We start from the raw sequence: 26,970 nt of genomic DNA on the forward strand, positions 1-26,970 counted from the left end.
GGCACAGCTGGCTTTGTCCACAGCCGGGCAGGAGGGGGGAGCTGGGGCCGAGCTTTGGCCGCGGTGCCGCTGGTCCCGAGGCTCTGCTGGGCCCTGGGGAGCTCCTGCGGGGCTGAGGGGCCCTTCCCTGCTCCAGGGGTCCGGGGTCCAGGGGGATTTTCCCTGCTGGACCTTCCCTCCCGTCCCGGCTCAGGGTGACAGCTCTGTCCCCGTCCCGGTCTCGGTCTCGGTGGCAGCTCTGTCCCCATCCCGTCCCTGCTCTGTCCCATTCCCGCGGTGCGGAGGGGTCCCCGAGGGGCTCCGAGGGCCCCGGGCAGGGCTCGGCTCCGGGCTGTCCCCGGGGTCCCCTCCTGGAGCCGGGAGGTGCCAGCACCGCCCCGAGCGCTCCCGGTGGGTCCCGGGGAGGGCTGGGGCGGCCCCGGTGCGCGGGGCGGGAGGGACCCTCTGCGCCGGGAGCCCGGAGCCGCGGCCCAGGGCCGGGCTCACGGTGTCCCCTCCTCTCCCCAGACAGATGCAGAGCTCCGTGCTACGAGTACCCCTCGTGCCCCGACGTGCTGAAAGGCGAGTGCTGGGAATGGGGCTGGGACGGGGCTGGCATGGGGGAATTTGGGCTCTTTGGGATCCCCCGAGCTCGGTGTTCGTGCTGAGCCCCTTCCCCAGCGGGAGAACTCCGGGAGGTTCCCCCCGGCTGTTCCCGGGGCAGGAGCGGCCCCGGGGCTGGACGGGGCAGCGGGAGGAGCTCGCAGCATCCTGGAAATCATTTCGGGCGTTTCTGAGAGTTGCCCGGAGCTTCTCCTGCCCTTGCTGGGGGTTCCCGGCGCGGTTTGAGCCCGCTTTTGTGTCCCCAGCCCCGAGGGAGGAGGTCGCCTACGTGACCTGCACCTACAGGTCCACCTGCATCGACCAACCCGATTTCCTGGCCACCGTGGACCTGAACCCCCGCTCCCCCCACTACGGCCAGGTACCAGCTGCCTCCTGCTGGGCTTCCTGGGGGGAGGGATCGCTGCGGGGGCTCTGCTTCCCGAGGCCTCCGGGGCGGCCTTCGGACTCTTTCTTCCTGGGAAAACCCGCTTGTCCCGCGTCCCCTCCGCTCCTGCCCGGCCCCTTCTGGGCTCGGGGCAGCTTTGTGTCCCCCCAGCCTGGGCTGGCTCTTGTCCCCCGTCCCGGCCCTGTCCCGTTCGGAGCCACCTGGGGAAGTTCTGGGAGTTTTGCCGTCAGGGGGCCGCTCCTTGCTGCTGCCCCGCTGGCTCTGCAGCGCTCAGGGATTTTTCCTGCCGGCAATCCTCCCCTTCCGTGCGCCATTCCCGCTCTCCCCCTGCCAGATCGTGCTTGGATCACCCCCAGCTCCCTGTGCTGCCTCCGACTCCCTTCCCAAGTCCCAGCACATTCAAAAATCCCCCTTGGAATCAAAGGCTCTCGGAAGGCAAAAGAGGCTTTGGAGCATTTTAAACGCGCTTTAAGCTCCATCCTCGGCAGGACTCGGCAGAGCAAAGCCCCAGCCCGGCCCAGAGGACGAACAGCAGCTCTGCACAGCCACAATTCCCCGAATTTCGGTGGGAATGCTGAGCAATCCCGGCGGGCAGCTGCACGTCCCTCATTCCCCGCGAGCAGAATTCTCCTGGCCGGGCGCTCCCGGCCGTTCGCAGCCCCTGTGCAGGGACGCCCCGAGCCCGGGGCCGCTCCCGGCGGGGCATTCCCCAATTTCCCCCGGCTGTGCCCAGGTGATCCACCGGCTGCCCATGCCCAACCTCAAGGACGAGCTGCACTGCGCGGGGTGGGGCCCCGCCTGCGGCTGCTTCGAGAGCGGCGCCGCGGCCAAAAGGACCAAGCTGGTGCTGCCCTGCCTCATCTCCTCCCGCATCTACGTGGTGGATGTGGGCTCCCAGTGCCGGGCGCCCCGGATCTGCAAGGTACGGCCGGGGGCAGCCCCGGGGGGCACGGGGAGGGATGGAGAGAGGGATGGAGGGAGGAGAGGAGGGGGCTCTGCCAGGGAGTGGCCAGAGGCTGGGCTGGACCATCCTGGGGGTCTTTCCCGGCCCCAAAGGATTCTGTGATGCCGGCAAAGGCGCCGAGCAGGCGGAGGCTGAACTTTGTGCTGATTTTTGCAGATGATCGAGCCCGTGGATGTGTTCTGGAAGTGCAACAAGGGCTACCTGGCTGTCACGCACCCCCTGCCCAACGGGGACATCCTGATCGCCAACATGGGCGACCCCGCTGGCAACGCCAAAGGTGAATTCTCCTGCCAGAATTCCCATTTCCCTGCCAGAATTCCCATCTCGGGAGTCCCGACGGAAACGCGGGAGCCCGGCTTTGTCACCGCCGCGTCCCTCGTGTGCCCCAGGTGGCTTCGTGGTGCTGGACGGAGAGACCTTTGAGCTGAAGGGGAACTGGGAGAACGAGTGCGAGGTTCCCCCGAGCGGCTACGACTTCTGGTACCAGCCCCGGCACAACGTCCTGGTCAGCTCGGCCGGGGTGGTGCCCAAAGTGGCCGGGCGCGGCTTCAACCCCGATGACTTCAAGAAAGGTGGGGACACGCGGGTGGCACCAATGCCAGCGCCGAGCCAGGGGCTGCCGGGGGCCGGTGCCCCCACAGAGGCCGATTTGTGCCCCCGGCGCCTTCGCCGGGCTCGGGCTGAGGGTGGGCAGGGGCTGCACCGGGGGCGGGCTGGTCCCGGCTGCTCCCAAATCCTGCATTTCCCTGTCTGCTCCCCAAATCCTGCATTTCCCAGACTGCTCCCCAAATCCTGCATTTCCCTGTCTGCTCCCCAAATCCTGCATTTCCCTGTCTGCTCCCAAACCCTGCATTTCCCGGCTGCTCCCAAACCCTGCATTTCCCTGTCTGCTCCCCAAATCCTGCATTTCTCTGTCTGCTCCCGAATCCTGCATTTCCCTGTCTGCTGCCCAAATCCCGCCCTTTCCCAGTTTCTCCTCCCCAAATCCCGTCCTTTCCCTGCCGATCCCCACCAGGAGCCCTCCGGGGAGGGATCCCTGGCCCCGCTCGCCCCCGACCCTTTCCCCCCGTGTCCCGCAGGGGTCTTCGGGCGCCGCCTGAACGTGTGGAACTTGTCCTGCCGCAGCCTCACGCAGTGCTTCGACCTGGGCGAGGATTCTCTGCCCCTGAACGTGCGCTTCCTGCACAACCCCGACGCCGCCGAGGGCTACGTGGGCTGTGCCCTGAGCGGGGTCGTCTTTCGCTTCTACAAATCCTGCGAGGCGAGTGCCGGGAGCGGCCCCGGGGCTGCCGGGGGGACCCGGCCGGGCCGGAGCGCGGGGAGGGGCGCGGGGAGGGGCGGGGAGAGGGAGGGTCCGGAGCCAGAGCCTGGGCGGGCCGGGATGAGCCCGGTGTGCCCCGCATCGGGATCGGGATCCCCGCAGCGGGATCGGGGGCACCGGGGGCTCAGCCGCGGCTCTGTGTCCCTGTGCAGAGAGACAACTGGGCAGTGGAGGAGGTGATCCGCATCCCGCCCAAGGACGTGTCGGGCTGGATCATGCCCAAGATGCCAGGTCCGTGTGCCCCCGGGGGTGGCATTCCTGTTCCCTCCGCGAGGTCTGCAGCCGGGCAAAGCCTGGCTGACCCCAAGGTCTGGGTGACCCCAAGGTCTGGGTGACTGTAAATCATGGCTGACCCCAAAATCTGCCTGATCCCAAAGTCTGAGTGAGCCCAAAGTCCGAGTGAGCCCAAGTCCTGCTTTAGCCCAAGTCCTGCTTTACCCCAAAGCCCAATCCTTGAGCCCAACCCCTCGTGCCCTCCCCCGGCGCTGCCCTGAGCCCGTGTGTGCCCGCAGCCTTCATCGCCGACCTCATCATCAGCCCGGACGATCGGTTCCTGTTCGTCAGCAATTGGCTGCACGGGGACATCCGCCAGTACGAGCTGAGCAGGAACTGCAAGCCCCGGCTGGTGGGGCAGGTGAGCGGCAGCCCCTGGCCCGGGGGGCCGAGCGGGGCGCGGGGCCAGCGGGGCCGGGCCCGGGGAACGCTCGTGTCCCACCGCGTCCCTTGCAGGTGTTCGTGGGGGGCAGCATCCTGCGAGGGGGCCCCGTGACCGTGTGCAGGGACGAGGAGCTCAAGTGCCAGCCCGAGCCGCTGGTGGTCAAGGTGAGCGCCTGGCAGGGCTGGCAGCGCCCGCGCCTCAGCCTGCGCTCAGCTGCTCTGAGCGGAGCCGATTGCATCGGAGATGTTCCTGATCCGCTCCTGCTCTCAGCAGTCCCTGAGCTGCTCCTGCTCTTGCTCTGACCTGCTCCTGCTCGGATTTGACCTCAGTCCCGCTCTGACCTGCTCTGACCTGCTCCTGCTCCGCTCCTGCTCTCATTTAGTCCTGCTCCGCTCCTTCCTGCTCTTCTCTTGCTCCTGCTCTGCTCCTTCTCCTGCTTTCCCCCTTCCCTTCCCCTGCTGGGATCCAGTCCCAGTGCCCCCAGTGCCCCCAGTGCCCCCAGTGCCCCCAGTGCCCCCAGTGACCCCAGTCCGTGTGTGCCCAGTGCAAGCGCGTGTACGGCGGCCCCAGCAAGATGCAGCTGAGCCTGGACGGGAAGCGGCTCTACGTGACCAACTCCTTCTACAGCACCTGGGACCGGCAGTTCTACCCCAGCATGGTCAAGTAAGGAATTCCCGGCTGGAAAAGGCTCCCCCCTTTTTCCCGGGGGCGCTGCGGGAATGGGAGGGGCGGGGGGCGGGCAAGGGGCCGGGACCCGCCCGGGGCTCTCCCGGAGCCGCTCCCGGCGGAGCCCCCGGGCGGGTCGGGACTGAGCAGAGCCAGGGATGAGCCCGGCCCGAGGGGATCCAGTCCTGCCACATCCCGTCCTCATCATCCAGAGGGAATTCGGGAGCAAAACTGAGCCCGAGCCCGTCCTGGCCCATCCTGCCCAGGGATTCGCTCACTCCCGGAGGGAATTCGGGAGCCAAAGCCGGCCCCGCTGCCGTCCCCTTCTCCCGGGGCTGGCAAATCCTCTCCCGGGCTCCGCAGCGGCTCCGGGCGGGCTCCGTGGCGCAGCCCGGGGCTCGCTGTCGCCACGAGCCCCCGCTGTCCCCACGCAGGGAGGGCTCGGTGATGCTGCAGCTCGACGTGGACACGGACAAGGGCGGCCTGGCCGTGAACAAGAACTTCCTGGTGGATTTCGGGAAGGAGCCGCACGGGCCGTGCCTGGCGCACGAGATTCGCTTCCCCGGCGGCGATTCCAAGTCCGAGATCCTGCCCTAGGGATCCCGGGAAGCGCCCGCTGTCCCCTCCCCCTGCGGTGCTGCGCTTGGGGTCCCGGCGGGTGATGGGTGTGGGGTCCCCTCGGCTGATTCCGGGCTTTGGGGTCCCCTCGGGTGTTGGCTTTGGGGTCCCCGTTCCCGCTGGAATCTCGATCCCGCTCCGGGCAAAGCAGCGCCGGGACCCGCGGCTGTCCCTGGGATGTCCCCGCCATGTCCCCGGGCTCTTCCCGGGATCCGGAACTTCGGCAGCCTCGGGAGCAGCGAGGGAAGCGCCCGGCCCGGCTCGGTCCCTGTCCCGGGACATTCCCGGGACATTCCCTGGAGCGCTCCCGGCTCCCATCCCGTGCCCGGCCCGGCTCGGTCCCTGTCTCTGTCCCGGGACATTCCCTGGAGCGCTCCCGGCGCTTTCCCGGCAATCCCGAGCCCTTTCCCGACGCTGCTCGGCCCCGGCCCTGCTTTAGCCCGGAATAAATAAAGTTGTTCCCCGCATCAGCCGCAGCTTCCCGAGTCTCATTCCCAACTCATCCGGGGGAGACAAATCCCGCCAGGGGCTGAGGGTGGGAGCGGGGCTGGGAAAATCCTCGGGATGGGGCACGGGGTGTGCAGGGATTGCTGGAAGTTTCTGGGAGAAATTCCCTTTGCTGGTTCCTCGCCGGTGGTCGCGGGTTATTCCATGGATTCCCCATCCCTGGAAGTGTCCAGGAGCACCCTGGGATGGTGGGAGCTGTCCCCGCCCCTGAATCTTTAGGGATCTTTGGGATCTTTTCCATCCCAAACCGTTCCAGGATTCCTTGGGCTGGGTCGGATGGGATTTTAGGGATAAATCCCGGAGCCTGGCCTAGGTTATTCCATGGATTCCCCATGGAATTGCCCAATTCCAGCCCGGACAGCTCTTGCAGCCACCTGGGACAGTGGGAGCTGTCCATGGGGGAAGAACGAGATGAGGCTCTAAGATCCCGTCTGTCCCACAGTCCTAAAATCCCAAAATCCCACAATCCCACGATCCCAAGATCCCTCCTGACGCCCGACTCGGCGTCCAGAAGCCGGAGCCGGCTCTGACTCAGCCTCACCCGCCGCAATTAAACCCCAGCCGGGCCCCACTTTTCCATCTTCCCCTTCCCGATAAAAATCTGCAACGTCCCAAGAACCATTCCCGCCCCCGGGAATGTGGGATTTTCCCTCCCCCATCCCAAAGGGGCCCCTGCAAGGGTCGGGAAGCTCCAAATCCCGCTGGAGCCTCTTCCCTGCACGTCCTCAGGTGCCTCCCACGCCCCCGGGGTTTTTGGGATCCTCCCCTCGTCTCCCATTTTTTTCCCAAACCCGATCCTGTTCCCTTTATATTTGGAGCTTCCCGGAGCTGCTTCTCCTCCTCCCTGGAATTTTTCCCGGCTGGAACGATGGAAGCTGAATCCGTCCCTCCGCAGGTGGAATCCGGCACTGGTAAGAGGCTCCCAAGAGGAGAAAATTTGGGAATTTTTCCTGCTCCGGAGTCTTCCTGAATCCTTTAGGAGCTGGAATTTGGGGCTTTGTGGCTCTGACAGGCAGAAAACACGGGAAAAAGGAATTTTTCCCATTTTCCAAACCCCAAATGGATTTTTTTCCTATTTTCCAAACCCCAAATGGATTTTTTTCCCACTTTCCAACCCCCAGATTTTGGGGTTTCTCTGCCCAGGAAAGGGAATTTTTTTGTCACGTTACTCAAAATCCCATGGAATATGCAGGGATTTGGATGATTAAAGGATCTTTGATGATTATTTGATTTATTCTCCTGGAATTTGGGCTGGTTCCATTCGGATATTCCCCAGCAGGGTGAAAATCCTGCTTTTTCTGGGGCTGGATTTGCAGGAAAAATCCAAGGAAAAGGGAGAAGGCTTCTGAGCCGTGCAGTTTATCCAGGATTTTCCAGGATTTCCCGGGATTTTCCTCCTTTTCCTCCTCCTCCCCACCATAAAAAGGATCCTTTGTTGTTTCCTCGCAAATTCCCATCCACATATTCCCAGGAATTTTTGTGTGGATAAAGGGCTTTTTTGGGCAATAATGGCCCCGAACCAAGGCTCGGAAGTCCCAAAGAAAAGCAGGAAGAGCCAAGAGCAAATTCTGGGATCGGCTCACGCCACAGGGAGGGGTTTCCTGGGATAAAATCCTGGAAAAATCCTTCCCCTCAGGGAGGCTCTGGAATTCCTCAGGGAATTTTTAGCCGCCCCAAACCCCTTTTCCCGAAATTTCCCAGCTGTCCCAAACCCTTTTCCTCGGATAGTCGCACCCGGCGGGATCAGCTCCAACTGGGAGCGGGATTTTTATATAAAAAGATGGAATAAAAGATGGGGGTTTTGGTCTAATTCCCGATTTTTTTCCCCAGGAAAATGCGGATCCTGTGGTCCTGGCTACGCCTCCCCTCTGGATGCCATGAAAGGTGAGCCCAGGGAATGGGAAGGGTTGGGATGAATCCCATCCTCTCACCAGGGCGTTATCCCGGACATCCCATCCTCCCAAAAAAAGTGGGACACGGACATTTACGGGATTTGGGATGGGTCACCTCGGCTTTCCTTGTCCCGCCCTTAATCCTCCCCTCCCGGGACTGGGAAACGATTCCCTGGAAATTGGGGAGCTCTGGGATTCACCTCTGGAATCAGCGGGAAAACGCGGATCCAACCATTCCACGGAATTCCCGCTCCCGGGAGAGGCTCTGGGAAGGTTTTTCCTCATCCAGACCTGGATTTTGCCAATGTTTTCCCAACATTCCCGTTTTCCCAGGCCCTCGGGAAGAGATCATCTACGTGCCCTGCATCTACAGGAACACCGGGAAGAAAATTCCTGATTTTCTGGCCACGGTGGACGTGGATCCCAAATCCCCCTGCTACAGCCAGGTACCTTCCGTGGACTTTGGAAAAATCCCAGATTTCCCAGGATCGGTGCCTGGGGATGGCGGGATGAGGGTGTGGAATTTGGGATGTGCCAATGGAATCAGAAAATCAGGGAATTACGGAATTTTTAATGCTGGAAAAGGTCTTTGGGCTCCAACCATTCCAGCACCAATTTCTGTTCCCAAAGTGCCACATCCCCACTTTTTTTGGGACATTCCAGGGATGGGGATTCCCTGCCTGATCCCCTTTTCCTGGATGGAATTTTCCCCAATATCCAATCTAAGCCTCTGCTCCCAAAACCCACGGAAAACCCACCCCGAGCCCCATGCCGGGATCCCCCTTTGGGGTGGATTTTTGGAGCTGGAGCTCCCCAGGTCTCTGTGACCCCAAAAACTGGGCAGGGATCGAGGTCAGGCAGAGCTGGGATTTCCTGGAATGGTTTGGGTAGGAAGGGACCTTCAGGATCGCCCGGATCCACGGGCAGGGACAGCTCCCACCATCCCAGCCGGATCCAAGCTGGAACTGGGCGCTCCCAGGGACGGGGAATCCACGGAATAACCTGAGCCAGGGAAGGATTTATCCCTAAAATCCCCTCCGAGCCAGCGCAGGGAGTCCTGGAACGGGGACACCTCCCGGCCCCGGGCCGCTCCAGCCCATCCCGGCCCTTTTCCAGGTGATCCATCGGCTGCCCATGCCCAACGTGGGGGACGAGCTGCACCACTCGGGCTGGAACGTCTGCAGCAGCTGCTTCGGGGACCGCGGCAGGAGCCGCAACCGCCTGGTGCTGCCCGGCCTCATCTCCTCGCGCATCTACGTGGTGGACGTGGGCACGGAGCCCCGGGCGCCGCGGCTGTGCCAGGTCCCGGGAGCCGCGGGGTTTGGGATCCATGGGGTGTGGGAGCCGCGGGGTGCGGGATCCGTGGGGTGTGGGAGCTGCGGGGTGCGGGATCCGTGGGGTGTGGGAGCTGTGGGGTGCGGGATCCGTGGGGTGTGGGAGCTGCGGGGGCGGGAGCCGCGGGATTTGGGATCCATGGGGTGTGGGAGCCGCGGGGTGCGGGATCTGTGGGGTGTGGGAGCTGTGGGGTGCGGGAGCTGTGGGGTGCGGGATCTGTGGGGTGTGGGAGCCGCGGGGTGCGGGATCCGTGGGGTGTGGGAGCCGCGGGGTGCGGGATCCGTGGGGTGTGGGAGCTGCGGGGGCGGGAGCCGCGGGATTTGGGATCCATGGGGTGTGGGAGCCGCGGGGTGCGGGATCTGTGGGGTGTGGGAGCCGCGGGGTGCGGGATCTGTGGGGTGTGGGAGCTGTGGGGTGCGGGAGCTGTGGGGTGCGGGATCTGTGGGGTGTGGGAGCCGCGGGGTGCGGGATCCGTGGGGTGTGGGAGCCACGGGGTGTGGGAGCTGTGGGGTGTGGGAGCTGTGGGGTGCGGGAGCTGTGGGGTGTGGGAGCTGTGGGGTGCGGGATCCGTGGGGTGTGGGAGCTGTGGGATTTGGGATCCATGTGGTGCGGGAGCCGCGGGGGCGGGAGCCGCGGGATTTGGGATCCGTGGGGTGTGGGAGCCACGGGATTTGGGATTAATGGAGTGTGGGAGCTGTGGGGTGTGGGAGCTGTGGGGTGCGGGATCCGTGGGGTGTGGGAGCCGTGGGGTGTGGGAGCCGTGGGGTGTGGGAGCTGTGGGATTTGGGATCAATGGGGTTTGGGATCATTGGGGTTTGGGATCAGTGGGATTTGGGATCAATGGGGTGCGGGAGCCGCGGGGGCGGGAGCTGGGGGATTTGGGATCCGTGGGGTGTGGGAGCCACGGGATTTGGGATCCGTGGGGTGCGGGATCAATGGGGTTTGGGATCCATGGGGTGTGGGAGCCGTGGGGTGTGGGAGCTGTGGGGTGTGGGAGCCACGGGGTGCGGGATCAATGGGGTTTGGGATCCATGGGGTGTGGGAGCCGTGGGGTGTGGGATCAATGGGATTTGGGATCCATGGGGTGTGGGAGCTGTGGGGTTTGGGATCAATGGGGTTTGGGATCCATGGGGTGTGGGAGCTGTGGGGTGTGGGAGCTGTGGGGTGCGGGAGCTGTGGGGTGCGGGATCAATGGGATTTGGGATCCACGGGGTGTGGGAGCTGTGGGGTGCGGGATCAGTGGGGTTTGGGAGCCATGTGGTGCAGGAGCCATGGGGTGTGGGATCAATGGGATTTGGGATCAATGGGATTTGGGATCATTGGGGTTTGGGATCTGTGGGATTTGGGATTGGTGGGGTGTGGGATCTGTGGGGTGTGAGAGCCGTGGGGTTTGGGATCAGTGGGGTTTAGGATCACTGGGGTTTGGGATCAATGGGGTTTGGGATCAATGGGGTTTGGGATCTGTGGGGTTTGGGATCGCTGGGGTTTGGGATCGCTGGGGTTTGGGATCAATGGGTTTGGGATCTGTGGGGTTTGGGATCTGTGGGGTTTGGGATCTGTGGGGTTTGGGATTGCTGGGGTTTGGGATTGCTGGGGTTTGGGATCACTGGGGTTTGGGATCAATGGGGTTTGGGATCTGTGGGGTTTGGGATTGCTGGGGTTTGGGATTGCTGGGGTTTGGGATCACTGGGGTTTGGGATCAATGGGGTTTGGGATCTGTGGGGTTTGGGATCTGTGGTGTTTGGGATCTGTGGGATTTGGGATCGCTGGGGTTTGGTATTGCTGGTAGATCAGGGAAGAGGGTTTGGGGCAGGCTGGGGGTTTTGGAGGAGCCTGGTGGGAGGTGGTGGTGGGAACATGGGTTGGGAATCCTGTAATTATTAATGTTGGAAAAGTCCTGGAGGGAGGTGGGGGTGCAAATGCTGGTTGAAAACCGTGGAATTATGGAATTACGGAATTGTTAAGGTTGGAAAAGCCCTTTAGGATCGAGTCCAATCCCCCGACACCGCCAGGTCCAACCTGGTCCGTGTCCCCAAGCGCCACCATCCCAAGGTTTTTGATCCAGGGACAGGGACACCCCTTTCCATGAAGGAATTTTCCCCATTATCCAACCTAAACCCCGCCCAGTTCTCCACCCGACCCTCGTTTTCCACGGGAAATCCCACCCCGAGCTCAGGCAGGGTGACACGAGGTTGGGAAAAATGGGATTTGGGACGTTTTTCCAGGTGGTGAATCCCGAGGATGTGTTCTGGAAGTGCGGCCTGGGATACCCCCACACCTCCCACTGCCTGGGAAGCGGAGAGGTCATGATCAGCACCTTGGGAGACCCAGCTGGAAACGGGAAAGGTATCCCAAATTCCCATGGAAAAGGGGCCGGGACACTGGGAACCGCCCCACAGGAATTGTCCCCCATTCCCGCTTGGAGGCTCCACCCAGGCCTCCAGTGGAGCTCGGGAAGGAGGATTTGGGGAACGCTGGGGGTTTGGAGGAGCCTGGGGGGAGCAAGGCTGGGAATGGTGGAATTTCGGACTCCTCAAAGCGCCCGGTTTTTAGCCCACACGAACATTAACCGGGATGACTTCCTGGGAATTTTTTTTTTTTGGGAATCAGGGGGATTCATCCTGCTGGACGCCGAGACCTTCGAGGTCAAGGGCACCTGGGAGAAGGGGGACGAGGCTCCCCCCATGGGCTACGACTTCTGGTACCAGCCCCGGCACAACGTCCTCATCAGCACCGAGTGGGGCATTCCCAAAGTCCTGGGATACGGATTCGATCCCAACGACCTCGGCAAAGGTCAGGGAACGCCTTGGAATATTCCGGGAAGCTGAATTTGAATTTGGGTTCTGTGTCCCCACGGAGGCTGCGGGGTCTCGTGTGTCTGGGGTTTTTTGGATAATTCCAGGGATGGGGAATCCATGGGATAACCTGGGCCAGGGAAGGATTTATCCCTAAAATCCCGTCTGAGCCAGCCCAGGGAATCCTGGAATGGTTTGGGATGGAAGGAACCTTCAAGCCCCGTCCAGTCCCACCTGGACCTGGATCCCACCCACCTCAACCTCCAGAAATTCCCCCAAATTCCCCCAAATTCCCCTGTTTTGCCCTTCCCAGGGCGTTACGGACGCCGGCTCAACGTGTGGGACTGGAGCACCCACAGGTACATCCAGGCCATCGACGTGGGCGAGGATTCGGCTCCGTTGGAAATCCGCTTCCTCCACAATCCCAACGCCTCCGAGGGCTTCGTGGGCTGCACCATCAGCAGCGCCATCCACCGCTTCTACAAGACCGAGGTACCCCCGATTCCCGGGAATTTGGGGCTGGAATGGTTCCGCTTTTAGTGGATTTAGAACTTCCTGGGAATATTCGCCTCAGGGGTTGTTGTGCCCAACGGGGTGAGGAGGACTGGGAGTGTTTTCCACCAAAACAGCTGGAAAATTCAACGGTTTTGGCTCCCAAAGCCCTTCCAAGCATCCCAGAGCCCTCATTCCCTGTGGATCTGGGTCTGGATGAGGATCCTGAGGGATTTGGGGTGGTGGGATCCCATCCCAAGGTCCTGCCCCACCCTCTTGTCCCACAGCGCGGCGATTGGGCGGCCGAGAAGGTGATCCAGGTGCCCAGCAAGAAGGTGGAGGGCTGGCTCCTCCCGGAGATGCCAGGTGGGCGCATTCCCAGGGCCTGGGATCATTCCCGGGGTCGGGATCGTTCCCGGGATCTGCCGCGGGACCGTTCAGCTCTGTAATTCCTTCCCGAAGGATTCATCACGGACATCCTGATCTCCCTGGACGACAGATTCCTGTACTTCAGCAACTGGATCCACGGGGACGTCCGGCAGTACGACATCTCCGACACGCGGCGGCCCAAACTCGTGGGCCAGGTGAGGCTCCAGCTGGAATTCCGGCGGGTTCTCCAGGGGATTTTTGGGATCGGCTGAGCATTTGGTGTCCTGCAGGTGTTTGTGGGTGGCAGCATCACCAAGGGAGGGCCGGTGAGGGTGTGTGAGGATGAGGAGCTGCAGAGCCAACCGGAGCCCTTCGTCATCCAGGTGGGTCCCGAAATCATCCCAGAACTCCGCCTTGGGATCGGCTCCGTCCTTCCCAAATCCCACCCCAGGATCGGCTCTGTTCTTCCCAAATCCCCCTTTGGGATTGGTTCCGTCCTTTCCAAATCCCACCCCAGGATTGGCTCTGTCCTTCCCAAATCCCCCTTTGGGATTGGTTCCGTCCTTCCCAAATCCTACCCCGGCATCAGCTCTGTCCTTCCCAAATCCCCCTTTGGAACTGGCTCCATCCTTCCCAAATCCCCCTTTGGGATCAGCTCTGTTCTTCCCAAATCCCACCCTGGGATCGGCTCCATCCTTCCCACATCCCCCTTTGGGATCAGCTCCATCCTTCCCAAATCCCACCCCGGGATCGGCTCTGTCCTTCCCAAATCCCTCTTTGGAACTGGCTCCATCCTTCCCAAATCCCCCTTTGGGATCAGCTCCGTCCTTCCCAAATCCCACTTCAGATCAGCTCTGCTCTTCCCATCCCAAATCCCCCTCTGGGATCAGCTCCGCCCTTCCCAAATCCCGCTCTGGGATCGGCTCCGTCCCCCCCGGGCCGGGCACAGCCCTGGATCCGGGCGGGATCTCCGCGTGTCCGGCGCCACCCGGAATTTTCCCCTCGATCCCAGGGAAAGAAGATTCCCGGGGGGCCGCAGATGCTGCAGCTGAGCCTGGACGGGAGGAGGCTCTACGTGAGCACGTCCCTGTTCAGCGCCTGGGACCGGCAGTTCTACCCCGAGCTCATCAGGTCAGGAGCCGCTAATTACCCAGTAATAAAGCACTGGCATTAATTAGCAATTTATAGTAAGCAACAAGTAAATACTAAATAATTGCTAAAGAATTGCTAAATAATGACGAAGTAATTGCTAAATACTGAATAATAAGCAAGAGACAGCAAATATCGGACAATTAACAAATAATATAAATAATAATTAATAATTACCGTGATAAATAGTGAAGAATTAATAAGAAATGATAGAAAATAAATGATAAGTAGTAAAAATAAACAGACAAATAATAAACAATCGACAAATAATTACTAAGCAATTACTAAATAATTACTAAATAATTACTAAATAATTAACAAATTATTATAAAATTATAATAAAATTATTATAAAATTATGATGCAATTACTATAAAATTATTATGAAATTATTATGAAATTATTATGAAATTATTATGAAATTATTATGAAATTATTATGAAATTATTATGAAATTATTATGAAATTATTATGAAATTATTATAAAATTATTATAAAATTATTAACCGACAAGAAATTTATAATTAATAATTAACAACGATTAATAATTAAGAACAAATAATTAATAACGAGTAATTAATAACTGATAATTAATGACTACTAGCGACTCATGAAGTGGTCTCGGTGTCCCCACCTGTCCCGCAGGGACGGGGCCGTGATGCTGCAGCTGGACGTGGACACGGAGCGGGGCGGGCTGAGCGTGAATCCCAAATTCCTGGTGGATTTCGGGAAGGAGCCGGGCGGGCCCTGCCTGGCGCACGAGATGCGCTACCCGGGGGGGGACTGCACCTCCGACATCTGGGTGTGAGCGGGAATTCGGGAATTCGGGATTCGGGAATGCGGGGACTGCACCTCTGGCATCTGGGTGTGAGCGGGAATTCGGGATTCGGGAATGCGGGGATTGCACCTCCGACATCTGGGTGTGAGCGGGAATTCGGGAATTTGGGATTCGGGAACGCGGGAATGCGGGGACTGCACCTCCGACATCTGGGTGTGAGCGGGAATTCGGGATTCGGGAATTCGGGAATGTGGGGACTGCACCTCCGACATCTGGGTGTGAGCGGGAATTCAGGAATTCGGGAATTTGGGATTCGGGGATTCGGGAATGCGGGGATTGCACCTCCGGCATCTGGGTGTGAGCGGGAATTCGGGATTCGGGATTCGGGAATGCAGGGATTGCACGTCCGACATCTGGGTGTGAGCGGGAATTCGGGATTCGGGAATTCGGGAATGCGGGGATTGCACCTCCAACATCTGCGTGAGACCCCCGGGATTTGGGAATGGGGGAATTTGGGGTTTGGGAATTGGGGAATGTGCGTGACCCGCGGGATGAAATAAATCCAGAGGGATCCTTCCTTTTCCTGCTCCACAGCTCTCCTTGCACGCACCTTGCACGCGCGTCACACCCATCGCGCACTCACATCCCCCCTTGCACACTCACCCCGCACAGGTGTCACACCCATTTTACACTCACATCCCCCCTTGCACACTCACCCCGCACACGCGTGTCACACCCATCGCACACTCACATCCCCCCTTGCACACTCACCCCCGCACACGCGTGTCACACCCATCGCACACTCACATCCCCCCTTGCACACTCACCCCGCACAGGTGTCACACCCATTTTACACTCACATCCCCCCCTTGCACACTCACCCCGCACAGGTGTCACACCCATCGCACACTCACATCCCCCCTTGCACACTCACCCCGCACACGCGACAGCCCCCTTGCACACCCCCCCACGTGGCCTGCCCCACGTGACCCCCTTGCACACTCGCCCCCGCCCGTTGCACACTCGCACCCACGTGACCGCGCTCCCCCGCCCGTTTGCACGCTCACCGCACGCCCGTCTCCCCTCGCGCCGCCCGCCCCAGCCAATCAGATCGCTGTTGCCAGGCAGATTTCGGCCCCTCCCGCCCCGCCGCATCCGGGCGCTCAGCCCCGGCCCCGGGGGGGGGGCGGGCTCAGCCAATCACGACCGCGGGCGCGGCCGTATCCGGGCAGACCAGCGGCGCCGCAGCCAATCAGAAAAAAGAAGGGGCCGCGCGGGGCGAGCGCGGGGCGCGTCCACTTTCGGTTCGCGCGGGGGGCGCGGGGCACGTGGCGGGACCCCTCCCCTCCCCCCCCCTCCGGGACCCCCCGAGCAGGACGGGACCAGGTGGGTGCGGGGCCGATGGGGGGGGGGGTGGGGACAGGGCTGGGGACACCCCGGGGACACCCCGGGGACACCCCGGGCCCGGCCGCGGGAGGGGGGTCCCGGCCGCCGGTGCCGCCCCGGGTCCGGAGCGCGGGGGTCGCGCCGGGCCGGGGCCGCCGGGCCGCGGGGAGGGGCGCGGAGGGTGGCGGTGGCCCCGGGGATCGCTTCCTGGTGTCCCCGGGGCCCCGGGGATCGCTTCCTGGTGTCCCACGGCCTCCCGTCCCCCGGGATCTGCTCCTTCCTGGTGTCCCACGGCCACATGTCCCCGTCTACCCCGTCCCCGGGGGTCTCCTCCCGGTGTCCCCGTGGCCCCGGGGGCCTCTTCCCGGTGTCCCCACGGCTCCCTGTCCCCCGGGATCTGCGCCTTCCTGGTGCCCCATGTCCCTGAGGAGCCCCTGTCCTGCTGTCCCATGGCCCCACCTTCCTGGGGACCCCCTGTCCTGGTGTCCCCAACACCCCGACCCTGCCAGGCTCACTGGAGATGTCCCTGTCCCATTTCTGTGGCCACCCGTGGCTCGTGTCCGTGACCACACGTCCATAACGGGGTTTATTCCCGTTTTTAAGTAAAATTCCCGTTTTTTCTCTTCCCAGCAGGCCACAGCTGCCATGGCTGACGAGGAGCTGGGTGCCCGAGGAGGCAGGAAGGGCACTTTGTCGCCCGGCAGTGCCCGGGGCAGTGCCACCGAGTCCAGCACGCTGCTCCAGGAGCTCCGGGGCAACATCTCGTAAGGGCAGCGCCTCGGGAATCCCTTCGGAGCTCCCCAAGTGGGGCTCATGGGATGGGGTTTGGGAATTTGGAGCCCCTGGGCACCGAAGGGATGAAAGATGGGGACACAGGAGGGCAGAGGTGCCCGTTTCGGGTGCCAAACCAGCCCAGCGCTTCCCTGGCATGCCGGGATCCCGTGGGGATCCATCCCATGGGATGCGGGCTTGGGAAAGGGCTGGGAGCCCTGGAATGTGGGGTCTGGAAGGACTTTGGCAGCCTCGGGAAGAGTTGGAATTGAGATCCCAGGATTTTTGGGATCATCCCTGACTCGCGGTCTCCATCCCACGCAGCAAATCCGTGCAGAGCAAGGTGGACTCCATCCTGGTGAGTGTTTCTATGGAATTCCCACCTCTCCTGGCTGATCCCAGGATCACCCTGGGCACTGCTCCTGATGGATCCTTAACCTTTTCCGTGTCCCCGGTCCCTTCCTGCTGTCCCTGCGGCCCCTGGGAGCGCAGCAAGATGTGCAGAAGTTCTCGGACAGCGACAAACTCTACCTGTACCTGCAGCTGCCCTCGGGGCCCAGCCTGGGCGAGAAGAGGTGGGGTGGGATCCATGGGATGGGATGGGATGGGATGGGATGGGATGGGATGGGATGGGATCCATGGGATGGGATGGGGTGGGGTGGGGTGGGATGGGATGGGATGGGATGGGATGGGATGGAGGTGTTGGGATGGGATGGAGGTGTTGGGATGGGATGGGACGGGATGGGATGGGATGGGATGGGATGGGATGGAGGTGTTGGGATAGGATGGGATCCATGGGATGGGATCGATGGGATGGGATCCATGGGATGGGATGGGATAGGATGGGATGGGATGGAGGATGGAGGTGTTGGGATGGAGCTGGGACGAGGATGGAGGTGGGGCAGGGATGGCTCAGGATGGAGCTGGGATGAGGGTGACGATGGCCTCTCCTCCCTCCCGCTGCCTCTCCCACGCCTCCGGAACGCCCGTGTCCCGCGGGAACAGCAGCAGCTCCCTGGAGCTGAGCTCGCTGGGCACGGCCGAGCACATGCACGCCTGCAGCTGGATCCGCAACCACCTGGAGGAGCACACGGACACCTGCCTGCCCAAGCAGGACGTCTACGACGCCTACAAGTGAGCCCGGGGCCCTGCCCTGCTGTCCCCGTGTCCCTGGGGGAACCCCCTGCCCTGGAATTCCGGGAATGTCCGGAATTCCTCCGGACTGTCCTGGGAATGGCTCCTTTTGTCCCTCCCCGCAGGCGCTACTGCGACAACCTCGGCTGCCGCCCGCTGAGCACGGCCAATTTCGGGAAGATCATCCGGGAAATCTTCCCAAATATCAAAGCACGGCGCCTGGGAGGCCGAGGACAATCCAAATATCCTTCCCTGTGATGGAATTTGTGGCGGCAGCCACTGTTTTTCCCAGGTTTTCCTGTTTTTTCCCATTCCTGAGCCTCCTGTGTCCCCATTCTGGTGTCCTGCTCCATGACCCTCCTCCTGTCCCCATCCCGACGTCCTGTCCTTTTCCATGGGCTCATCCCGGTGTCCTGCTCTGCCCCATGGATCTCCTCCTGACGGGTCGGTTCCCGGTTTTTTGGGCTCGGGAAGAATCCTTGACTCTTCCCAACGTACTGCTACGGTGGGATCCGGAGGAAGACCGTGGTCAGCCTTCCTCCCCTGCCCAGCCTGGACCTCAAAGTGACCGAGACCGTGAGTGCTCCGGACTTCCGTGGCTGAGTTATGATGGGATAATGACCCAAAGGAGGGATGGGATGGGATGGGATGGAGGCATTGAAGGGATGGGGGAGGAGGGATGCAGGTCCTGTCCTGCCCCGGGACCTCCTCCCGTGCCCATCCTGGAGTCCTGTCCTTTCTGGGGGGCTCATCCCGCTGTCCTGCTCTGCTCCACGGCCTCCTCCTGTCCCTGCCACCCCTTCCCCGATCTCACCGCGCCGTCCCATCCCTCGGCAGCAGTCGGAGCTGGCCGAGCTGGTGCAGTCCTACAGCAGCGAGGTGATGGAGGCCGCCTGCGCCCTGACCTGCGACTGGGCCGAGAAGATCCTCAAGCGCTCCTTCAACAACATCGTGGAGGTGGCGCAGTTCCTGCTGCAGCAGCACATCATCAGCTCCCGCTCCGCCCACGCCGACCTCGTCATGGCCATGGTGGTCTCAGGTGCGCCGGGGTCGTTGTCACCCGCGGGGGTCCCCGGCACCATCCTGGGGAGCGTGGGCTTCCTCATGAATATGGATGAGGGGGCGTGGCACATGTACATATATGGCATGGGGGTCGTGGCCTCGGTACGGAACGAGCCCAAGGCGCGCCCGCGGGTTCCGTGTTTAACGAAAATCGGCGTTTTTGGGGGGGAAATCGCCTCGGTTGTCACTGTCACCACCGCGGGGGGTCGGGTCGGGTTGTCCTCCCCCTTGGCGGTGCCCCTTCCCACTTGCCATGTCACCCTCCCACTTTCAGTGTCCCACTCCCTGTGTCCCCTCCCACCCCCACCGTCCCCTGCCACCCCGGTCACTTCCCCTCCTCCCACAGAAAACACGGACAAGCCCCCCCAGGACACTCGGCCACCCTCAGCCCCCAAGAAGAACGGCCTGGACCCCTCGGACAGCAGTGACCGGAGCCAGGAGCAGGTGAGACCCCCTTCCCCCATCCCGAGCCAGGGGATCACTCAGGGGTGCCCACGTCCCACTGCCACCTCCCTCCCCGCAGGCCAAGAAGGACGCTGTCCCCAAAGCCAATGTCCAGCCGCGGCCGGAGAAGAAGAAGCCCCCGGAGCCCCCCCGGCCGGCCAGCAGCCCCCAGGTGAACGCCCTGGTCGCCCGCCTGCCTCTGCTGCTGCCCCGCATCCCCCCCTCGGAGCGACCCCCGGCCCCCGGCGCCACCCCCGTGCGCTCGTCCCCTCCGGTGCTGGTGCCCAAACTGACCGCGGCGCCGCTGGCCGGCACGGTCAAGGTGGCTCTGCCCCTGCCCGTGGGCACCGCGCTGGCCCCGGGCGCCGCCGGCCCCGCGGGGCTGCTGAGTCCCCCCGCGGCCATCCCCGTGCTCAACGTGCTGCTGCCCGGCGTGGGGGTCCCCGCGGCCGAGACCCCCGGCAGCGCCCGGGCGGGAGGGGACGGCGAGGGACAGCGCGCCAAGGCCACCAAGCGGCCCCTGGAGGGAGGAGGGGACGGGGCCGCGCACAAGAGGCGGCGAGGGAGGCCCCGGAAGAGGCCGGAGGACGCGGCGGGGTCACCCGAGGACGGGGATGTCCCCAAGGGGGACGAGGGCGGGGAGTCGCCCCCACGGGGGTCTCCTGCTGGGGGGTCGCCCGGGGGTGGCAGTGCCACTGTGCCGGGTGGGGACAGGGGGGTGGCTGGCGGTGCTGCTGAGGGTGGTGGGGACAGGATGGAGGTGGACAGTGACACGGTGGCTGGTGGGGACAGGATGGACGTTGACAGTGACACGGTGGCTGGTGGGGACAGCCCGGTCAGTGACAGTGCCACTGTCCCCATTAGGGACAGCATGGTCAATGGCAGTGCCACTGTCCCCATTAGGGACAGTCCAGCTGGGGACAGTGCCACTGTCCCCATTAGGGACAGTCCAGCTGGGGACAGTGCCACTGTCCCCATTAGGGACAGCTCGGCTGGGGACAGTGCCACCGTCCCCCCGAGGGACAGTCCAGCTGGGGACAGTGCCCCTGTCCCCATTAGGGACAGTCCAGCTGGGGACAGTGCCACTGTCCCCATTAGGGACAGCCTGGCTGGGGACAGTGCCACTGTCCCCATTAGGGACAGCCCGGCTGGGGACAGTGCCACCATTCCCCTTAGGGACAGCACAGTCAATGGCAGTGCCACTGTCCCCCCAAGGGACAGTCCAGCTGGGGACAGTGCCACCGTCCCCCTGAGGGACAGTCCAGCTGGGGACAGTGCCACCATCCCCATTAGGGACAGCATGGTCAATGACAGTGCCACTGTCGCCATTAGGGACAGTCCGGCTGGGGACAGTGCCACCATCCCCATTAGGGATAGTCCAGCTGGGGACAGTGCCACTGTCCCTGTTAGGGACAGTCCAGCTGGGGACAGTGCCACTGTCCCTGTTAGGGACAGCACGGTCAATGACAGTGCCACCGTCCCCATTAGGGACAGCCCAGCTGGGGACAGTGCCACTGTCGCTGTTAGGGACAGCCCAGCCGTGGAAAGTGCCACTGTCCCCCCAAGGGACAGCACGGTCAATGACAGTGCCACCGTCCCCTCGAGGGACAGCCCAGCTGGGGACAGTGCCACCATCCCCCTTAGGGACAGCCCAGTCAATGACGATGCCACCATCCCCCTTAGGGACAGCCCGGCTGGGGACAGTGCCACTGTCCCCATTAGGGACAGTCCGGTCAATGATGGTGCCACCGTCCCCCTTAGGGACAGCACAGTCAATGACAGTGCCACCGTCCCCCACAGGGACAGTCCAGCTGGGGACAGTGCCACCGTTCCCACGAGGGACAGCACAGTCAATGGCAGTGCCACCATTCCCCCGAGGGACAGCACAGTCAATGACAGTGCCACCGTCCCCCACAGGGACAGTCCAGCTGGGGACAGTGCCACCATTCCCCCGAGGGACAGCACAGTCAATGATGGTGCCACCGTTCCCCCGAGGGACAGTCCGGTCAATGACGGTGGCACTGTCCCCTTGAGGGATAGCACGGTCAATGACAGTGCCACTGTCCCCGTTAGGGACAGTCCAGCTGGGGACAGTGCCACCATCCCCATTAGGGACAGCCTGGTCAGTGACAGTGCCACCATCCCCCACAGGGACAGCCCAGCTGGGGACAGTGCCACCGTTCCCCTGAGGGACAGCCCAGTCAATGACAGTGCCACCATCCCCATTAGGGACAGTCCGGTCAATGACGGTGCCACCGTCCCCCATAGGGACAGCCTGGTCAGTGGCAGTGCCACCATCCCCATTAGGGACAGTCCAGCTGGGGACAGTGCCACTGTTCCCATTAGGGACAGTCCGGTCAATGACGGGGCCACCGTCCCCTGTAGGGCCAGCCTGGTCAGTGGCAGTGCCACCATCCCCAGTGGTGGCTCTCCAGGTGCTGGCAGTGCCAGTGTCCCTGTCAGGGACAAGCCGGTCGCTGTCAGTGCCACCATCCCTGTGACGGACGAGCCAGACATTGGCAGTGCCACCGTTCCTGTCAAGGACAGCTCATCCAGGGGCAGTGACACTGGGGACAGGCCGGTCACTGGCAGTGCCACTGCTGGGGACAGGCCCGTCACTGGCAGTGCCGCCATCAAGGACAGCTCACCCAGGGCCAGTGTCATCGAGGACAGGTCCATCACTGGCAGTGCCACTGTCCCTGTCAGGGACGGCCCCTCCAGGGGCAGTGGCACCACGGGGGACAGGCCGGTCACCAGGAGTGCCACTGTCCCCATCAGGGACAGCCCGGCTGGTGGCAGTGGCAGTGTCCCTGTCAAGGACAGCTCACCCAGGGCCAGTGGCACTGGGGACAGGCCGGTCACTGGCAGTGCCACTGTCCCTGTTAAGGACAGCCCCTCCAGGGGCAGTGGCACCTCTGGGGACAGGCCGGTCACCAGGAGTGCCACCATTCCCATCAGGGACAGCCCGGCTGGTGGCAGTGGCACTGTCCCAGTCAGGGACAGTCAATCCAGGGGCAGTGCCACCACTGGGGACAGGCCGGTCACTGGCAGTGCCACCATCCCTGTCAAGGACAGGCCGGTCACTGGCAGTGCCACTGTCCCTGCTAAGGACGGTCCCTCCAGGGCCAGTGGCACCACTGGGGACAGGCCGGTCACCAGGAGTGCCACTGTCCCCACAGCTGGCAGCAGTGGCACCGTCCCCGTCAAGGACAGTCCAGCCAGGGGCAGTGGCACTACTGCAGACAGGCCGGTCAGGGGCAGTGGCAGCATCAGGGACAGCCCGGCTGGTGGCAGTGCCACTGTCCCCATCAAGGACAGTCCAGCCAGGGGCAGTGCCACTGTCCCTATTAAGGACAGCTCATCCCGGGGCAGTGGCACTGGGGACAGGCCGGTCACTAGGAGTGCTGGTGGCAGTGGCACTGTCCCTGTCAAGGACATCCCATCCCGGGGCGGTGCCACCACTGGGGACAGGCCAGTCAGTGGTGCCACCATCCCTGTCAAGGACAGCTCATCCCGGGGCAGTGCCACTGTCCCTGTCAAGGACAGCTCACCCAGGGGCAGTGGCACTGGGGACAGGTCCATCACTGGCAGTGCCACTGTCCCTGTCAGGGACGGCCCCTCCAGAGCCAGTGGCACCTCTGGGGACAGGCCAATCACTAGGAGTGCCACTGTCCCCACAGCTGGCAGCAGTGGCATCGTCCCCGTCAAGGACAGTCCAGCCAGGGGCAGTGCCACCATTGGGGACAGGCCGGTCACCAGGAGTACCACTGTCCCTGTCAGGGACAGCCGAGCTGGTGGCAGTGGCACTGTCCCAGTAAGGGACAAGCCGGTGAGTGGCACTGCCACTGTCCCTGTCAAGGACAGCTCATCCCGGGGCAGTGCCACTGGGGACAGGCCGGTCACTGGCAGTGCCACTGTCCCTGTCAGGGATGGCCCCTCCAGGGCCAGTGGCACCATGGGGGACAGGCCGGTCACCAGGAGTGCCACCATTCCCATCAGGGACAGCCCGGCTGGTGGCAGTGGCACTGTCCCAGTCAGGGACAAGCCGGTCACTGGCAGTGCCACCATCCCTGTTAAGGACAGCGCAGCCAGGGGCAGTGGCACCAGTGGGGACAGGCCGGTCACCAGGAGTGCCACTGGCCCTGTCAGGGACAGCCTAGCTGGTGGCAGTGGCACTGTCTCCATTAAGGACAGCTCATCAAGGGCCAGTGCCACTGCCCCTGTCAGGGACAAGACAGTCCCTGGCAGTGCCACCATCCCTGTTAAGGACAGCGCAGCTGGGGACAGTGCCACTGTCCCTGTCAAGGACAGCTCACCCAGGGCCAGTGGCTCTGGGGACAGGCCGGTCACTGGCAGTGCCATTGTCCCTGTTAAGGACAGCACAGCCAGGAGCAGTGCCACCACTGGGGACAGGCTGGTCAGGGGCAGTGCCACCGTCCCTGTGAAGGACAGCTCATCCCGGGGCAGTGCCACCACTGGGGACAGGCTGGTCAGGGGCAGTGCCACCGTCCCTGTCAAGGACAGCTCATCCCGGGGCAGTGCCACCACTGGGGACAGGCTGGTCAGAGGCAGTGACAGTGTCCCCATCAGGGACAGGTCACCTAGGACCAGTGCCAGCGGGGACAGGCCCGTCAGGAGCAGTGCCACCACTGGGGACAGGCTGGTCAGGGGCAGTGCCACTGTCCCTGTCAGGGACAGCCCAGCTAGAGACAGTGCCACCGCTGGGGACAGGCCGGGCAGGAGCAGTGCCACCGTCCCTGTCAGGGACACGTCACCCAGGGCCCCTGCCACTGGGGACAGGCTGGGCAGGGACAGTGCCACTGTCCCCATCAGGGACAGGTCACCCAGAGACAGTGGCACTGGGGACAGGCCGGGCAGGGACAGTGCCACTGTCCCCATCAGGGACAGGTCACCCAGAGACAGTGGCAGTGGGGACAGGCTGGGCAGGGGCAGTGGCACCACTGGGGACAAGCCGGGCAGGGGCAGTGGCACCGTCCCCATCAGGGACAGGTCACCCAGAGACAGTGGCACTGTTGACGACAGGCTGGGCAGGGGCAGTGGCACCATCAGGGACAGGCCGGGCAGGGGCAGTGGCACCGTCCCTGTCAGGGACAGCTCAGCTGGTGGCAGTGCCACTGTCCCTATGAAGGACAGGTCACCCAGGGCCAGTGCCACTGGGGACAGGCCTGTCAGAGACAGTGCCACCACTGGGGACAGGCCAGTCCCTGGCAGTGCCACTGTCCCTCTTAAGGGCAGCACATCTAGGGGCAGTGCCACCGCTGGGGACAGGCTGGTCAGGGGCAGTGCCACCGTCCCCATCAGGGACAGCTCATCCAGGAGCGGTGCCACCACTGGGGACAGGCTGGGCAGGGCCAGTGCCACCGTCCCCATCAGGGACAGCTCACCAAGGACCAGTGCCACTGGGGACAGGCTGGGCAGGGCCAGTGCCACCATGCCTGTCAGGGACAGGTCACCCAGGGCCAGTGGCAGTGGGGACAGGCCAACCACTGGCAGTGCCACTGTGCCCGTCAGGGACAGGTCACCCAGGGCCAGTGGCAGTGGGGACAGGCCAGGCAGGAGCAGTGGCACTGTCCCTGTCAGGGACAGCCTGCCCAGGGCCAGTGGCACTGTCCCCATCAGGGACAGGTCACCCAGGGCCAGTGGCAGTGGGGACAGGCCAGGCAGGAGCAGTGGCACTGTCCCTGTCAGGGACAGCCTGCCCAGGGCCAGTGGCACTGTCCCCATCAGGGACAGGTCACCCAGGGGCAGTGGCAGTGGGGACAGGCCGGGCAGGAGCAGTGCCACTGTCCCTGTCAGGGACAGCCCAGCTGGGGGCAGTGGCACTGTCCCCATTAGGGACAGCCCGTCCAGGGGCAGTGGCACTGTCCCCATTAGGGACAGCCTGTCCAGGGGCAGTGGCACTGCCCCTGTTGAGGACAGACCAGTCAGGGGCAGTGCCACTGTCAGGGACAGGCCGGTCACTGGCAGTGCCACCATCCCTGTCAGGGACAGCCCGGCTGGGGGCAGTGCCACTGTCAGGGACAGGCCCGTCACTGGCACTGCCACTGTCCCTGTTGAGGACAGGCCGGTCAGTGGTGATGGCACCATCGGGGACAGGCTGGTCACTCCCAGTGGCACCATTGAGGACAGGCTGGTCACTCCCAGTGGCACCATCGGGGACAGGCTGGTCACCGACAGTGGCACCGTCCCTGCCAGAGACTGCCCCTCCAGGGACAGTGGCACTTTTGGGGACAGGCCGGTCACTGGCAGTGCCACTGTCCCCGTCAGGGACAGCCTATCCAGGGCCACTGCCACCATCGTGGACACGTCAGTCACTGGCAGTGCCACCATCCCCATCAGGGACAGCCCTTTCTGGGGCAGTGGCATCATTGGGGACAGCCTGGTCGCTGGCAGTGCCACCATGCCCGTCAGGGACTGCCCATCCAGGGGCACTGCCACCATCGTGGACGCGCTGGTCACTCTCAGTGGCTCCGTGATGGACAGGCGGATCCTGGGCAGTGTCACCGTCCCCGTCAGGGACAGCCCGTCCCTGAGCACTGCCACCATCGTGGACACGCCCGTCTTTGTCAGTGCCACCGTCCTGGTTGGGGACAGCATCCCCAGGGTCACTGCCACCATCATGGACTCGGCAGTGCCCGGCAGAGCCATCCTCCCCTTCGGGGACATGCTGGCATGTGGCAGTGCCACCATCCCTGACAGGGACTGGCCAGGTAGGGACAGTGCCACCATCCCTGACAGGGACTGGCCAGGCAGGGACAGTGCCACCGTCCCCTTTAGGGAGTGTCCATCCAGGGGCAGTGCCACCGTCCCTGTTGGGGACAGGTCGGTCGGTGGCAGTCCCACCATCCCTGTCAGGGAGTGTCCATCCAGGGGCAGTGCCACCCTTGGGGACAGGATGGGCACTGGCAGTCCCCCCCTCATGGACGCACCTATCAGTGGCAGTGCCACCATCCCTGTCAGGGACTGCCCATCCCGGGCCAGTGCCACCACGCGGGACAGGCCTGGCAGTGGCAGCACTGGGGACAGGCCTGGCAGTGGCAGTGCCACCGTGCCCGTCAGGGACGGCCCCTCCAGGCCCATCACGCCCGCCCGCGTCAGCGTCATCAGGGATGGCAGGACGGGCACCACGGTGACACCGGAGGCCCTGGCACAGCGGGGCCACAGCAAGGCCAGGTCCCCCCTTGGGGACCCGCAGGGACAGCCCCGCTCCGGACACCGCGAGGGACACACGAGGGCGGGGACAGGGATGGGGTCCCATTCGTCGCACCAGTAAAAACCAGTCACTCCAGTGCGGCTGTCCTGTCTGTGAGCCGGGGAAGGGGACACGGGCACTGGGAGGGAGACACTGGAAGTGCGGAGGGGACACTGGAAGTGGGGAGGGGACACGGGCACTGGGAGGGGACACTGGAAGCGGGAAGGGGACACTGGAAGTGGGAAGGGACACTGGAAATGGGAAGGGGACACTGGAAGTGGGAAGGGACACTGGAAGTGGGAAGGGGACACTGGAAGTGGGGAGGGGACACGGGCAGCGGGAGGGCACACGGGCACTGGGAGGGGACACTGGAAGCGGGAAGGGGACACTGGAAATGGGAAGGGGACACTGGAAGTGGGAAGGGACACT

At 63.2% G+C, this 26,970-nt stretch overlaps 3 protein-coding genes across 4 annotated transcripts; all 3 read left to right on the forward strand.

Moving 5' to 3' along the window:
- The first annotated feature begins 906 nt into the window (after nucleotides 1–906).
- On the forward strand, nucleotides 907–5,645 carry LOC138098595 (methanethiol oxidase-like). 2 transcript variants are annotated; one of them, XM_068995238.1, is made up of 10 exons: nucleotides 907–961; nucleotides 1,722–1,910; nucleotides 2,109–2,229; nucleotides 2,342–2,524; nucleotides 3,032–3,213; nucleotides 3,426–3,504; nucleotides 3,786–3,907; nucleotides 4,003–4,095; nucleotides 4,476–4,594; nucleotides 5,032–5,645. In XM_068995238.1, the coding sequence occupies exons 2-10, from the start codon at nucleotides 1,740–1,742 to the stop codon at nucleotides 5,192–5,194; spliced, it is 1,233 nt and encodes a 410-aa protein (XP_068851339.1). In that variant the 5' UTR covers nucleotides 907–961; nucleotides 1,722–1,739; the 3' UTR covers nucleotides 5,195–5,645. The 2 variants fall into 2 exon arrangements, with proteins under 2 accessions (XP_068851339.1, XP_068851338.1); XM_068995237.1 differs by lacking the exon at nucleotides 907–961 and having other exon boundaries at nucleotides 1,501–1,910.
- Nucleotides 5,646–6,429: 784 nt separating this feature from the next.
- Nucleotides 6,430–14,669, forward strand: LOC138098418 (methanethiol oxidase-like). Its single transcript, XM_068994978.1, has 13 exons — nucleotides 6,430–6,451; nucleotides 6,541–6,633; nucleotides 7,553–7,606; nucleotides 7,948–8,060; nucleotides 8,731–8,916; nucleotides 11,175–11,295; nucleotides 11,560–11,742; nucleotides 12,058–12,236; nucleotides 12,524–12,602; nucleotides 12,699–12,820; nucleotides 12,896–12,988; nucleotides 13,618–13,736; nucleotides 14,399–14,669. Exons 2-13 carry the CDS (start codon nucleotides 6,591–6,593, stop codon nucleotides 14,559–14,561), a joined length of 1,455 nt encoding a protein of 484 aa, XP_068851079.1. The 5' UTR covers nucleotides 6,430–6,451; nucleotides 6,541–6,590; the 3' UTR covers nucleotides 14,562–14,669.
- Nucleotides 14,670–16,536: 1,867 nt separating this feature from the next.
- On the forward strand, nucleotides 16,537–26,623 carry RFX5 (regulatory factor X5). The gene is made up of 10 exons (XM_068995305.1): nucleotides 16,537–16,681; nucleotides 17,013–17,046; nucleotides 17,181–17,263; nucleotides 17,697–17,822; nucleotides 17,948–18,064; nucleotides 18,317–18,398; nucleotides 18,660–18,861; nucleotides 19,231–19,328; nucleotides 19,414–19,973; nucleotides 26,376–26,623. Exons 1-10 carry the CDS (start codon nucleotides 16,563–16,565, stop codon nucleotides 26,620–26,622), a joined length of 1,668 nt encoding a protein of 555 aa, XP_068851406.1. The 5' UTR covers nucleotides 16,537–16,562; the 3' UTR covers nucleotide 26,623.
- Nucleotides 26,624–26,970: the final 347 nt, after the last annotated feature.

The sequence above is a fragment of the Aphelocoma coerulescens genome, chromosome 25 (assembly GCF_041296385.1).
Source record: "Aphelocoma coerulescens isolate FSJ_1873_10779 chromosome 25, UR_Acoe_1.0, whole genome shotgun sequence".
NCBI lineage: Eukaryota > Metazoa > Chordata > Aves > Passeriformes > Corvidae > Aphelocoma > Aphelocoma coerulescens.